The sequence below is a fragment of the Gopherus flavomarginatus genome, chromosome 1 (genome assembly GCF_025201925.1).
Source record: "Gopherus flavomarginatus isolate rGopFla2 chromosome 1, rGopFla2.mat.asm, whole genome shotgun sequence".
NCBI lineage: Eukaryota > Metazoa > Chordata > Testudines > Testudinidae > Gopherus > Gopherus flavomarginatus.
The window spans coordinates 314,854,583-314,867,314 of record NC_066617.1 but is presented as its reverse complement, the minus strand read 5'-3'; the positions used below and the strand labels follow the sequence as shown (position 1 = coordinate 314,867,314).

At 42.1% G+C, this 12,732-nt stretch overlaps 1 protein-coding gene and 1 long non-coding RNA gene across 4 annotated transcripts in view; one reads left to right on the top strand and one right to left on the bottom strand.

Annotated features, from left to right (window-relative positions):
• LOC127050499 (uncharacterized) overlaps positions 1 to 12,732 on the top strand; it is a 151,349-nt gene that overhangs the window by 101,547 nt on the left and 37,070 nt on the right. Inside the window, exon 9 of the long non-coding RNA XR_007774244.1 lies at positions 1,053 to 1,137. This is a non-coding gene — a long non-coding RNA (uncharacterized LOC127050499). The remainder of the gene's footprint in view (positions 1 to 1,052; positions 1,138 to 12,732) is intronic.
• On the bottom strand, positions 4,382 to 12,685 carry KCNRG (potassium channel regulator). Of its 3 annotated transcripts, none has more exons than XM_050951195.1 (3): positions 10,222 to 12,685; positions 10,046 to 10,143; positions 4,382 to 5,171 (listed from the first exon to the last, which is right to left on the bottom strand). In XM_050951195.1, the coding sequence occupies exons 1-3, from the start codon at positions 10,624 to 10,626 to the stop codon at positions 4,919 to 4,921; spliced, it is 756 nt and encodes a 251-aa protein (XP_050807152.1). In that variant the 5' UTR covers positions 10,627 to 12,685; the 3' UTR covers positions 4,382 to 4,918. The 3 variants fall into 3 exon arrangements, with proteins under 3 accessions (XP_050807152.1, XP_050807161.1, XP_050807142.1); XM_050951204.1 differs by having other exon boundaries at positions 10,046 to 10,140; XM_050951185.1 differs by having other exon boundaries at positions 10,046 to 12,685.

Sequence of the window (12,732 nt, the reverse complement as noted above, 5' to 3'; positions counted from 1 at the left end):
CTAGCATGTGTTAGTCACATACCAGAACATGGACTGGTATTCTTCATTGTTTTCTTATGCAGTTCAAGTATGCTGGAAAGTGAAAACTGTTTCAGAACTGTACAAAGACTGGTAGTTTTCCATTGGCATGGCAAATAAACCAGCTGAATGATTTGCCTTTTCTTTCTCCTGACTCATGCAAAATCTTTATTTAAAAATCCATTTTAACTAATTAATCAGTAGCACATGCACAGAGCACAGGATATTCAAGACTGCAATTTTCTTAATTCCTGAAGGGCTTTCATTCTTTATGCTAGTGTTTCTCAAATTGGGGTCACCACTTGTGTAGGGAAAACCCCTGGCGGGCCGGGCTGGTTTGTTTACCCGCCCCATCCGATCACAGCTCCCACTGGCCATGGTTTGCCGCTCCAGGCCAATGGGGGCTGCTGGAAGCAGCAGCCAGTGAGTCCCTTGGCCCGCACCGCTTCCAGCGGCTCCCATTGGCTTGGAGCAGCGAACCACGGCCAGTGGGAGCCGCACTCTGACAGACCTGTGGATGGGGCAGGTAAACAAACCGGCCCAGCCTGCCAGGGGCTTTCCCTACACAAGCAGTGACCCCAGTTTGAGAAACACTGCTTTATACAGTATCTACAAAGCTATCGCTAGAGATACAAAATACTTTATAGTGCAGACTCTCCCCGTTAGCATCAGCAGCTTATTGTATATAAAAGTTGGAAATAGACCACCCCATCTCAGAAGATATTAAAAAAAAATCTTTAAAAGACTCCCCAGAACCGTAAAGGAGTTCTACAAATTTTTTAAAAGAATAAGCATGTATGAGTAAAAATCCACCCTTGTAAAATGGGATACTACTACTCTATTTGACAAGGGCATCAAAAGTTTAATTATTGATAAAGCCCTTTGAGAGCCTTGCATAAAAAGTGCTAGACAAGTTCAATTATAAAGAAAAGACAGAAGCAGTGATTTTAAAAAGGGAAGAAGATATCTATGTGATGTGTTCCTTATGCGTTTGCTTTTTGCACATCTAACAGCCAATCATTTCTGCTCTTCAGAGGGATCTACTATTTCTCTAATGAAACCTCAGAAGAATATGGAGGGCGGATTACACTAAGAATGGGAGGCAGTCTCATGTTACGGGTCTGGTTTCCTTTATACCCAGTGATCCCTTATTTAAAAAAGGAGCAGAGCCAAGATGACTACTTCAACATTCAGGGCTGGTCTACACTACCCGCCAGATCGGCGGGCAGAGATCGATCATGTCTAATGTAGACACAATCAACTGAGCGCTCTCCCGTCAAACTCCGGTACTTCACCAGAACAAGAAGCACAAGTGGAGTTGACGGGAGAGCATCAGCTGTCAACTTACCGCACTGAAGACACCATGGTAAGTAGGATCCAAGTATGTTGACTTCAGCTACGCTATTCACGTAGCTGAAGTTGTGTATCTTAGATTGACCCCACATGGTAGTGTAGACAAGCTCTCAGACATGACTTCAGGGCCACCTCAGGTCTGCAGACACACCAGAATTGTTACTGAATACCAAAATTTAGGGCAGTCTACAACTCATTTGCTATATTTAGAGGAGAACTGGAGGGGGCGTGGGAGAAGAAGTGTCAGTAACTTAAACCAAACCCCTTCTATGCAGCATGATGCTTATCTCAAGACAACTTATTGACATTACTATGAAGGGGAGAAATCTTATTTGCTGTGACCAGAAGATCAGTTTCAATATAGACCATCTCCTAGGACTGGACAGGGAAGAAGAGTAGATGAAGCCAGTGGTTACAAACTCCAGTTTTAAAGAACAAAATGGAGCAGCTCAAATATGTCAAAATCTATTTGCATTTACTTAAAAAGAGACCAAGGAGATGGGACTGCTGCAACTCAGATCAGAGTTCTATCTCTAGTTCTGATGCACATGACAGGTTGGCCAACTCACACTGTGGTTCTACTTGGAAAAGTGACAGTAGGAATTCTATTATGTTGTGCCATTGTTTATTGTCGCCAAAATTTCTGTAAGGAAGAACTCAGTTTACAAATAAGCATGTTTTTTCTGGCTAGCAGGTTTACCGAGTCACCCTAGTCTCAGTCAAACAGGCTTCTTCCCTTTCCACACACCAGCACCCTTCACAAAGGTTCTGCAGGCCCGATTAGACCTACACTTATACCTGTGCAATCATAATCTATAGGACTGCCTAGATGTAACCAAGTAGAACCGTGTAAACAATTCTGCTGACATTGCACCAGAAAAAAAACCCGTAACTCGGGCCATGGCTACACTGGCGCTTTACAGCGTTGCAACTTTCGCGCTCAGGGGTGTGAAAAAACACCCTCCTGAGCGCTGCAAGATACAGCGCTGTAAAGCCTCAGTGTAATCAGTGCCGCAGCGCTGCAAGCACGGCTCCCAGCGCTGCAAGCCACACCCGTAAGGGATGTGGTTTACGTGCAGCGCTGGGAGACCTCTCTCCCAGCGCTGGCGCTCTGACCACATTCACACTTCAAAGCGCTGCCGCGGCAGCGCTTTGAAATGTCAAGTGTAGCCATACCCTCAGCTTCACTCTCTGCAGCAGCATCGGTTTGGCACTGAAAGGAGTAGAACCGTAAAAATTTCACTAACATAAGAAGACTGAAAACACTGTGTGATTCACCATTACCCTGTAATCTCATTCACACTTGCACACTGGGTGCAGAAAATCATCATTCTGAATTGGTAGCACCCACTTTGCACTGGTGTAACAGACCACACAAGTTGCAAGGCAATGGTAATTTACATCAACAGGGAGCTGTTGTAGTAAGAAGGTGCCATTTTATAGTAACTTGTCAGTGAAGAAGTGCACTTTCTCCTCTGCCTCAAGTTACTACGGACATTTAGTCACAACCTCAAGCTGGCCCCTTGTTAAAATATTTTTAGCCTGACCACTTTCACTATCACTTTTTGTACAGATGCTTTCCATTGAAGTAACCATCTTAGTGCAAAATGGTCTTCAAAAGCTAAGGTCATCTACCTCTAAATACTTAAAGGATAGAAAACTGGCTTAGACACTTTTTGGCTAAAAGACTTGTGTTTCAAATATGCATCTCACACAAACACAGGTTTTTAGCATCCATCAGTAAGAACCCTGTATAACAAAATTTGATGTATGGGTCATCACCTAAATAGTCACAGGACCCAGAAACATTGAGAATTATTAGCCCAGCAGGAATTGCACTAGTAAAAGTTTTGTTAAAATACTTTAAAATGATCAAGTGGGTCAAGGCAACAGATAATCCACTAGAAGGGAGAAAGTACTTTAAAAAAAAGAAAGTTTCATCTCTTGATTTATATATATTTTTTTAATTTTATTTGTCAACATGACTAAGAATGAAAATAAAACATTCTTATCAGGATTTCTGCAGTATGTGAATCAGCACAATATTTTCCATTACAAGAGGTTATTAAAAGTTAGTCTTAGTCTACACTTCATTGTTGTTTATCAGGTATTGTTTTGGTTCTAGAGCTTGGTTACAGTCTTAAGTCCATTTTCTTTCTTTGCCCATTAAAGGGGTTGTCGTGTACATCTGCATTTCTTACTGTCACCGATTGTCCTCTTGACTGGAGATATTCATGGTAACTTTTATGAAAATTCAATACTAGAAAGCCACATAGATACAAACATCCAAAATGGTCTTTGATGTCTTGGCACATCAGTAATGTCTCCTTAATAGTAGTGATCTATTGGGCCAGATCCTGTCCCAACAACTTTCGGATAGTACAAAGGAAGTTATTAATAGGCCTAACCAGAGTAGGGGAAATCCTTAATTAGCAAAGAGTCCACCACTATACCGTCCTTTCCTGGCATAGTCACACACCTCAAGGAGGAAGGGATGGATCCCGAATCTGCTACATTCCCACATTCCTAGAACTACTACGAACCAGAGTAATCTGAGAGCAGTTGAGAGGCTACTCTAATTTCTGATGCAGGCCAGTCTGGCAGTGCAGTGTGACCATGTCTTAAAGTCACCATTGCCAGCCCTTCACCCTAAGCTGTTCTTTGCATTTGGCAAGTGCTGAAAAGTTCTTTAAACTATTTTAGTTAAGAATTCCAGCCTATTTGTTTCTTCTGAAGAGCAATTCAGTCTTTTCTAATTAACTGACCTTTCATTACTGCCTGCCATGCATTGCACAGCAGACCCTTTTTAATATTACATTTATCAAGTTCAGAGCATTGAAGGACAGTTGAATAGGTTCTTTTCTTGGGGGACTCTGCAAGAAGAGAGGGTGGTTTCATAGATAATACATTTATTAGTTTAAAGAGTGGGACAGGGCATGATCTGTGGTATTTTCACAATATTGCTTTCACCTAATTGAAAGATTGTCTCTGTAGTTTTTGCTCAATTGTCTCTGTAGTTTTGCTTGCAGAAATAGTATGTAATCATTCAAATTTAGATTTCTCCAGTCATCTATAAAACCTTCTAAAGGAAGGAGAAGAGAGGCTCTGTAGGCCCTGTTTGTTACTACTTCACTTGCTGTTGTCATATTTCAAGCTGCCTTTGCGGTATCCTGCAATGAGTGCAAGAACCTTTATTCAGGGACTCCCTTTATTCCCAGTATGGTTCATTTTTTCCATTATGCCCATCTCCGTTTTAAACATGCGCAAGACAATTTCTAACTGCTTGATTCTGGACTACGTATTCAATATTGCATCAGTATTCTCCCATGCTCCAGAAAAGGGTTAATAGGGAAAAGAAGAACTTGGCTTCTCTATGAAATGACTGCAGGAAAAGGAGGGAAAAAACTGATTTTTGAAGAAATATATAAAATTTGACAGTTGTTACCACCTTCAATAGTTGCAATTTCAAATAAAAAGAAATAGTAGGGTTAGTCGTGTCTACATGTGTCTCTTAGATTCAGAAGGGTAGGTAGTAATGAAACCGGTTTCATTTCTGCTTGTGCATTGGAGTTAATTTCGTCTGTGCTCCACCAGTGCTTTCCGGGCTTTGGTTGGCAGTGAGAAAAAGAGCTTCTGGCCTCTTCATCCTTTCAAAAATGTAGCATTCAACTTTTTCTTCGGTGGAGACTGTTCTGGTGCTTACAAGGTGAAATCCTTCTTTAAGTAAAGTGTCAACTAGTAGGCCTAGTACGTTAGTTCCATTAATCAGCTTTCTATCATCAGGTTTTATAGAGACATACCTAGAGAAAGAGAAGAAAGTGTGATTATGAGTTAACATCCTTCTTGGAGGATGGAACCATGTTTTTAAACAGGCCAAATTCTCAGCTGATGTAAGTCAGCATGACTCCATCGCCTGCAACAGAGCTGCACTGATTTACACTAGCCAAGAATCTAGATTAGTTTTAGGGCTGTCATGTGATTTAAAAAATTAATCACAATTAATCACACTGTTAAACAATAATAGAACAACATTTCAATATTTTTGGATGTTGTTTTCAAATACCATATTTACTTATGTTTTTAACAAATGCCATCAGCATGGAAGCATGTCCTCTGGAATGGTGGCAGAAGCACGAAGGGGCATACAAATGTTTATCATATCTGGCACATAAATACTTTGCAATGCCGGCTACACAAGCGCCATGCAAATGCCTGTTCTCACTTTCTGGTGACATTGTAAATAAGAAGAGGGCAGCATTATCTCCTGTAAATGTAAACAAAACTTGTCTGTCTTAGTGATTGGCTGAACAAGAAGTAGGACAGAGTGGACTTGTAGGTCTGAAGTTTTACATTGTTTTGTTTTCAAGTGCAGTTATGTAACAAAAAAAACTACATTTATAAGTTGCACTTTCACGACAGATTGCACTACAGTACTTTTAGGCGATGAAATGAAAAATAATATTTCTTTTATCATTTTTACAGTGCAAATATTTAAAATAAATATACACTTTGATTTCAATTACAAACACAGAATGCAATATATATGAAAATGTAGAAAAACATCCAAAAATATTTATTAAATTTCAATTGGTAGTTTATTAACTGTGCAATTAAAACTGCAATTAATCGCAATTTTGAGTTAATCATGTGATTTAACTGATTAATCAACAGCCCTAGTTAGTTTTCTAAATGTCTTAATTCTTTACCTCATTAAAAGCACAGCTATTTCTTGCAGTTTGACCAGTTATTATTTTTTTTTTTTTTTACAGAATAGACACTTTGTTTTTCCACTATGAAGTTCACTTTTTCCTTACAAGTGATTGTAACAACTCTTAAAATTGTGTTTAATTCAATGGAGGGGAATTGATGTACATTATGCATAATGTACAGCAGTTTCTTAGATAAGAATAGTCAAACTGTGGCCAGGGCAGCAAAACTGGGTTCATTTAAATAGCAGCACTCTACATTACAAAGCACCTCTCCCTACTAACAGTGAAATTTATTGCTCAATTGCCTTGCACAGCAACTTTTTTTGTAACAATTATGAAAATTATTTACAACTAAAGTAAACTGATTTTACTTGGAATAAAGTACAGGGGGGTTAAAAATTTATCCAGACACCTCAAGGAACAAAAGTCATGTAAAAATACTGTTAAAAAGTAGCATAAATTGGCAGGCAGAATTGCTCCATAGTTCATGAAAAAAGTACAAAGGTCCACAAGAAGCACTAAAAGCTAAAGATTCCATACAACCACAAATGATTGATTAGAGATAAATTAACCACATAATCAAAAACTGATTAGTTTGTAAGATTTTTCCTCTGCAGTTCAACAGACAAGTGTAGCTTGATTAATCAAAGTCAGAAAAGAAGTTATAACAGACTACATCTCAGTTTTTAAGTTGCCATAACCTACACTGATACACAGTTAGTCCAATAAGCTATAAAGTTATATACCATTTAAGTGCCATCTCATATGTGCTATGTGAGAGCCTACAATGAGCTGCTTACAATTATTCAGCTAAAGAAAAAGTCAAAACATAAAGATAAACACTACTGAATTTTCTAAACCCAGCATTCTCTTAATCCATATATTTCAAGAGAGAATAACCCTACTGGAACTATTCCAGTGAAGTGTCCATAAAAATCCAGGCATTCTAAGAGCCATGGAAGATAAACTAGGTCATCTTTTCCTGTATGGAGACAAATTCCAACTGTATAATAAAGCCACCCTTTAGAGCTTCTAAAAATCATTATAAACTACACCTCGACCCCGATATAACACGAATTCGGATATAATGCAGTAAAGCAGCGCTTGGGGGAGGGGGGCAGGGCTGCATGCTCCAGTGGATCAAATCAAGTTCAATATAACATAGTTTCACCTATAACACGGTAAGATTTGTTGGCTCCCGAGGACAGCGTTATATCAAGGTAGAGGTGTATGTAACTAGAGCCTGATGTGGCTAGCATAGAGGTCACTGATTTCCCATTGAAAAATCAATGGCAAGAGGATCAAGCTCTTAAGCCCCCTACCCCCTCCAAACTCATGTAGTGTATACAATTTATATTCTTCAAAACAAAACCCCACATCTATAGCTAAGGAACAAGGAAAGTCCATTACCTTAACTCTACCTTTGTTTTCCATCCCCACTTCCATCATTCTGTTCTCCCCTTCTCCAAAATGGAATCTAAGGGATGTGTTTGTAGCCATTTTAATGATCTTCCCCTCCTCCCTTCCCCAGCTTATTCCATATTTATCTTGGATAAAGTTCTTGTGGGCAAGTTTTCCCATTTATTCCTAGTTTTCACAGTTTGTACATTACAAGCATTATGGATGCTTATGAGCACAAGGGAATGGCAAGTGTGACAAACTCATTTTATAATTTTCAAAACTTGTATTAACCCACATTCAGACTTAGCAACCTCACTAATGAGAGAAATCAGCTTCCTTCTTTCCTCAGAAAGAAGTAACCCTGCATCCTCTGAGTTACACATCTCAAAGGAGAGGTGGTTAAGATAAAGTATTTTTCTACCATTAGTAATCAGTTCAGCCAATTAGGAACATCTTCAGTGATTGCCCATTACTACTTCAGACAACTCACAGACTTCGTTTTCAGTTATCAAACATTCTGACTACTACAGGAAAAGCGAACCCATTAGGCTATGTCATTAGGCTGACAGAACACAGAGGCTGTTACATATGGGACAAACAGTAGGATCTAGGCAGAGAATCAAGAGCACAAAATATTACAGCTGGCAAGTGGTTCTCCTATATTTTAATTTTGCATTTTCCAGTGGCTTCTAGGTATGATTCAGCCATCCCATTGGACAGACACATCAGAAATATAGAAAAAGCAAAAAGGTGAGAGGAAAGTCAAATGAATTAGGAGAATAAGATGTTTTTAAAAATCCATTTTAAAAGTTAAGGAAACTTACAAGAAGTTAGATCAGTATAACAGGAGTTACACCAGTCACCTTTTGGCATTGAACCATCAATTGATTATCCCATGATCTCATCATAGTGTAGCAAATTGCATGCATTTTATGAACTAGAGCAGGGGTTGGCAACCTATGGCATGCGTGCCAAAGACAGCACGCGAGCCGATTTTTAATGGCATGCTGCTGCCTGCCAGGCTCCCACTCAGTCCGCTGCCAGGCTGAGTTGGACCCCGGCAGGCAGCAGCGTGCCATTAAAAATGCTGCCCGACCCAGCCCACTCTTCTCCACCCTCCCGCCTATCACTCTCTCTGGCGGGGGCAGAAGCAAGCTTGGTCCTGCTGGCTGCTGCTGTACGGCAGACTCTGCCGGCAGCCAAGTTTCCTCCTCCCCTACCTCTTCCCCCAGCGTGCTGCGTTGAGCCTCGTCTCCTCTCCCTCTCTGCCACTGATGGCCCTTGCGAGGGAAGGGAGAAGAGCAGCCCCAGCACCCTCACTGCTCAGACCGGTAAGGAGGCAGAGAAGGGAGGCAGGAGCGGGGCGTATCCTTCCAGCCCCCTGCCGTAAGCACCCCCCTGATCCCAGCCCACTACCCTCAGCCCTCTTCCCTGCACCCCCCTTGTACCCCAGCCTCCTGCATCCCCCTCACAACTCCATTCCTGACTCCTGCACCCTCCACACCCCCTGCCCTGACTCCTGCACTCCCCACACATACCCAGCCTCTCCACACCCCATGCCCTGACTCTTGCACCCCCACATCCCCACCCTGAGCACCAAAGGGGAACTCCTGCACCTCCCACATTCCCACCTGCATCCCTTGCACCAAATGGAACTGTCCAGGTAAGCGCTCCACACCCAAACCTCCTGCCCCAACCCTGAGCCCCCCCTCATTCTTGCTCCTGGCCAGACCCTGCACCTCAAACCCCAGCCTGCTCTTTCACCTCCAACCCTGTGCTCAGTGCACCCCCCACCCTCAGCTCAGTGCAGAGAGAGAATGGGCCAGAACCAGGGAGAAGGTAGGTACCCACTGTATGTGGGCAGGGCCGGGACCCCAGGCTGGCAGCGGGCTGAGCGGGGCCGGCAGCTGGTACCCCAACTGGCAAGGGGCCAGCAGCCAGAACTCCAGACTGGCAGTGGGCTGAGTGGGGCTGGCAGCCAGGACCCTGGCTAGCAGGAGCCAGCGGACGGAACCCCAGACGGCAGCAGGCTGAGCAGCTCGGCACGTTGCTGGTCTGGGGTGCCAGCCCCACTCAGCTCACCACCGGTCTGAGGTCCTGGCTGCTGGCCCCACTCAGCTCACCACTGGTCTGGGGTTCTGGCTGCCAGCCCCTTGCCAGCTGGGGTCCCAGCCGCCAGCCCCACTCAGCCTGCTGCCAACCTGGGATTCCGGCCACAGGCCTCACTCAGCCCGCTGCCAGAATAGGTGAACGGAACCCCAAGCCGGGAGCGGGCCGAGCAGGCCGGCAGCTTAAGATCTGCATTTTAATTTAATTTTAAATGAAGCTTCTTAAACATTTTGAAAACCTTGTTTACTTTACCTACAACAGTAGTTTAGTTATATTATATATAGACTTATAGAGAGAAACCTAAAAAACAGTAAAATGTATTATCAGCACCGAAACCTTAAATTAAAGTGAATAAATGAAGACTCGGCACACCACATCTGAAAGGTTACTGACCCCTGAACTACATAGAGGTCTTGGAATTATTTCAAGAAAGAAAAGCCACACAAGGTGAATACCTTGTCACCAACTGGTCACCAGCAGAGTAATCAGTGCCACATTGAAAAACCAGGTCATGATGAGAAGGTCTCTCCAAAGGAAGTGGAGTGAGGAGCTTCTGAGAAGGAAAAGGATTATTATTCCAGTTCTGTCTCATGGATTGCTCTGTAAACATAGTGACCCGTCCAGCCAGTACCTCAATAGTGCTGCTGCAAGAGCCAAAGACTCGGAAAAAGGCCTGAGTTTCCTGGAGCAAGAAACGCACCTCCAAGATCTCTGGTCTCGGCTTCAGCAAGTTTTCCTGGCTAACGAGATCAGCCAGGGAGTGGAGTTCATAGAAGTCTGCTTCTCTTTGCAGCCTCTGATAGTCAGAAAAGTCAGTGGGCAGAGAAAGCTGTAGTGTCCTCAAAAAATCCAGGATGTAATTAAACAAAGTTCCATCTCTGTCCACAAAGAATTGTCCATTCACCAGCCTGAATTCGTGGTCATTGCCATTCAACATCCGTGCTAACCTGGACTCTGGGAACCTCCGCAGGGTGGAAACCCATGTTGTAAATTTTGAGCCTCCCACATTCAGAATGGCAACTTCTTGATTGCTCATATTGTCTCTCCACCAACCAAGGTTAACACTGACCTACGTCCTTCTAACCAGACTATTTCTAAACTGCAAATCAACTGGGACTGCAAGCACCATTCAGTAATCTTATTGCATATTTGGGATGAGGTGTGTAGCACCGCTAGGGTTCCCAGGCAACAAGCATAAATACAACTAAAGATAGCTGTTTGCAGGTCCTGGTTGCTTGGAAACTTGGACTCTTGAAACAAAAATAATAAAAAATAAAAAATGAACAGCTTCCAAAGACTGTTGAAAAATGGTTGATTGACTAAGTTTTGAAAAACCCTGATAAAAACCAAGAACTGTCCCCAAAAGCAAGACATTCAGTATAAATATTTGAGTTTTACAGAACCACAAGATGATTTCATTTCTATGCCACTGTGGGTGACCCACTGCTAAAAGAAACATTAAATGTACTTTAAGGCAACTCCACAATCATGCTCTGAAATGAGAACATTTCAGAGAAGTTAGAAGTGTATTTCATTAAATGTTTCTGATCTAAAAGGATTCAATGATTAATATATTTGTATGAAACATCCATACAGAGATATGGTAATGATTTACTATTTCTTTATATATTCAATTATCCTAGAGTTAAGTCATAAAACTCACTAAACTAAATTCGTCCAGGGTGAAGTGCAGCCAATAGAATGACACCGGGGAAGTCTACATTGCAACTGGAGATGCAACTGCCACACAGATTGACATACCCACACTAGCTTTAATTTAGCTAGTAGTGCTGAGAATAGCAGGGAAGTCACAGCACCATAGGTTTCAGTTGAAGCTGTACAAGTCTGCCTGGGGCACTGGATATACATACTTGTATTGCCCATGCTGCCACGTCATCACTGCTATTTTTAGAGATGTGCTAGCTAGATTAAAGGTAGCACATGTATGCCAACCCATGCTCCAACTGCAGAGCAGGGCTAAGGAGCATGACTTATCTCAGGGCTAAGGAGTTTCCTAACACAACAAGACAAAGCCAATGTTAATGGATGTGATTACACAGCAGGTTTACAGACAGCACCCCATCTCTCCAGCTATTGAAGCGATGATTGACTGATGTAGGGAGGCAGAGAAGAGAAGCTCTCCCCCAGCCCCTCCACCAGCCTCACACTGCTGGGAAGATTGTGTTTTAGGGAGGTTTGCTTCCTGGCTGTTGAGCAGGGTGGAACTGTCATTCTTTCATCTTAAAGCAGGCTCTGTTCTTACTTTCTACCACCACCACAGAGGGGAAGGGAATGGAGAAAACTCCCTAGTCCATGCATTGATCATACAAGTACTTTACACTCACTGCTATAATGAGCTGCACTGTGTCCCCAATTGTGAGCAAGTGGGTGCATTTCCCAATAGGGAGCTTAAATTCTTTACATGAGAGGCACTTTTTAGAAAGACAGAGATGCAGGTGGCTTTTAAAAACAAACCATGAATCCAACATGAAGATAACTCAGTCCCTTGGCAGGACTATAGCTGGAAAAGTGTCATTGCACTGCATGTAAGAGCACCTTGCAGCTTGTTCTGCCCCACTCACTTCCACTTGTTTCTCTTTCCTATTGCAATTTGTTCGAGACCACTGCCTTGAAGACTTTTTTTTTTTTTTTTTTTAATAAATAAACCCTGTAATCAATATCCAGTGTGTATAAAGTACTGCGTATACCCAGGATAAGGAATCAGTGAAATTAGACATCTTCAGTTATGAAGAGATTCCAAAGAGTTAAAGTACCACGCTGTATTTTGCAATGTATGGCCAGTCTTAGGCAAACTTTGCAGCCCACCTCCCTTAGCAATCAGAAGTGTCCTTCCTAATTTCAAAGAACCTCTCACAACAAAAAAAATGTTGATGCATTTAGGGATCAGCACTTTTTACTCTAGGACATGTAAAATCATTAATACGGCTATATTAGTATTTGACTATATACATGGTTAGTTTTGCCTTATATTTTGGTTAGACCAAGGAAGTGCATTATTCCCCAAAACATTTTGAAACAAAATCTCAGAAGCAAAAGTATGTTTTCTGAAAGTTCGGTTTCACCTTCCAGCATATCTCAGTGCTTGAACTACACGAACAATAACTCAGTAAACATTCTGAGT

Coding starts and splice junctions, on each gene's coding strand:
- KCNRG (XM_050951185.1), bottom strand. CDS start 10,626: ATGAGCAATCAAGAAGTTGCCATTCTGAATGTGGGAGGCTCAAAATTT. Junction 5,172..10,045: donor GGTGACCAGTTGGTGACAAG/GTATTCACCTTG, acceptor CTCTTTCTCTAG/GTATGTCTCTATAAAACCTG.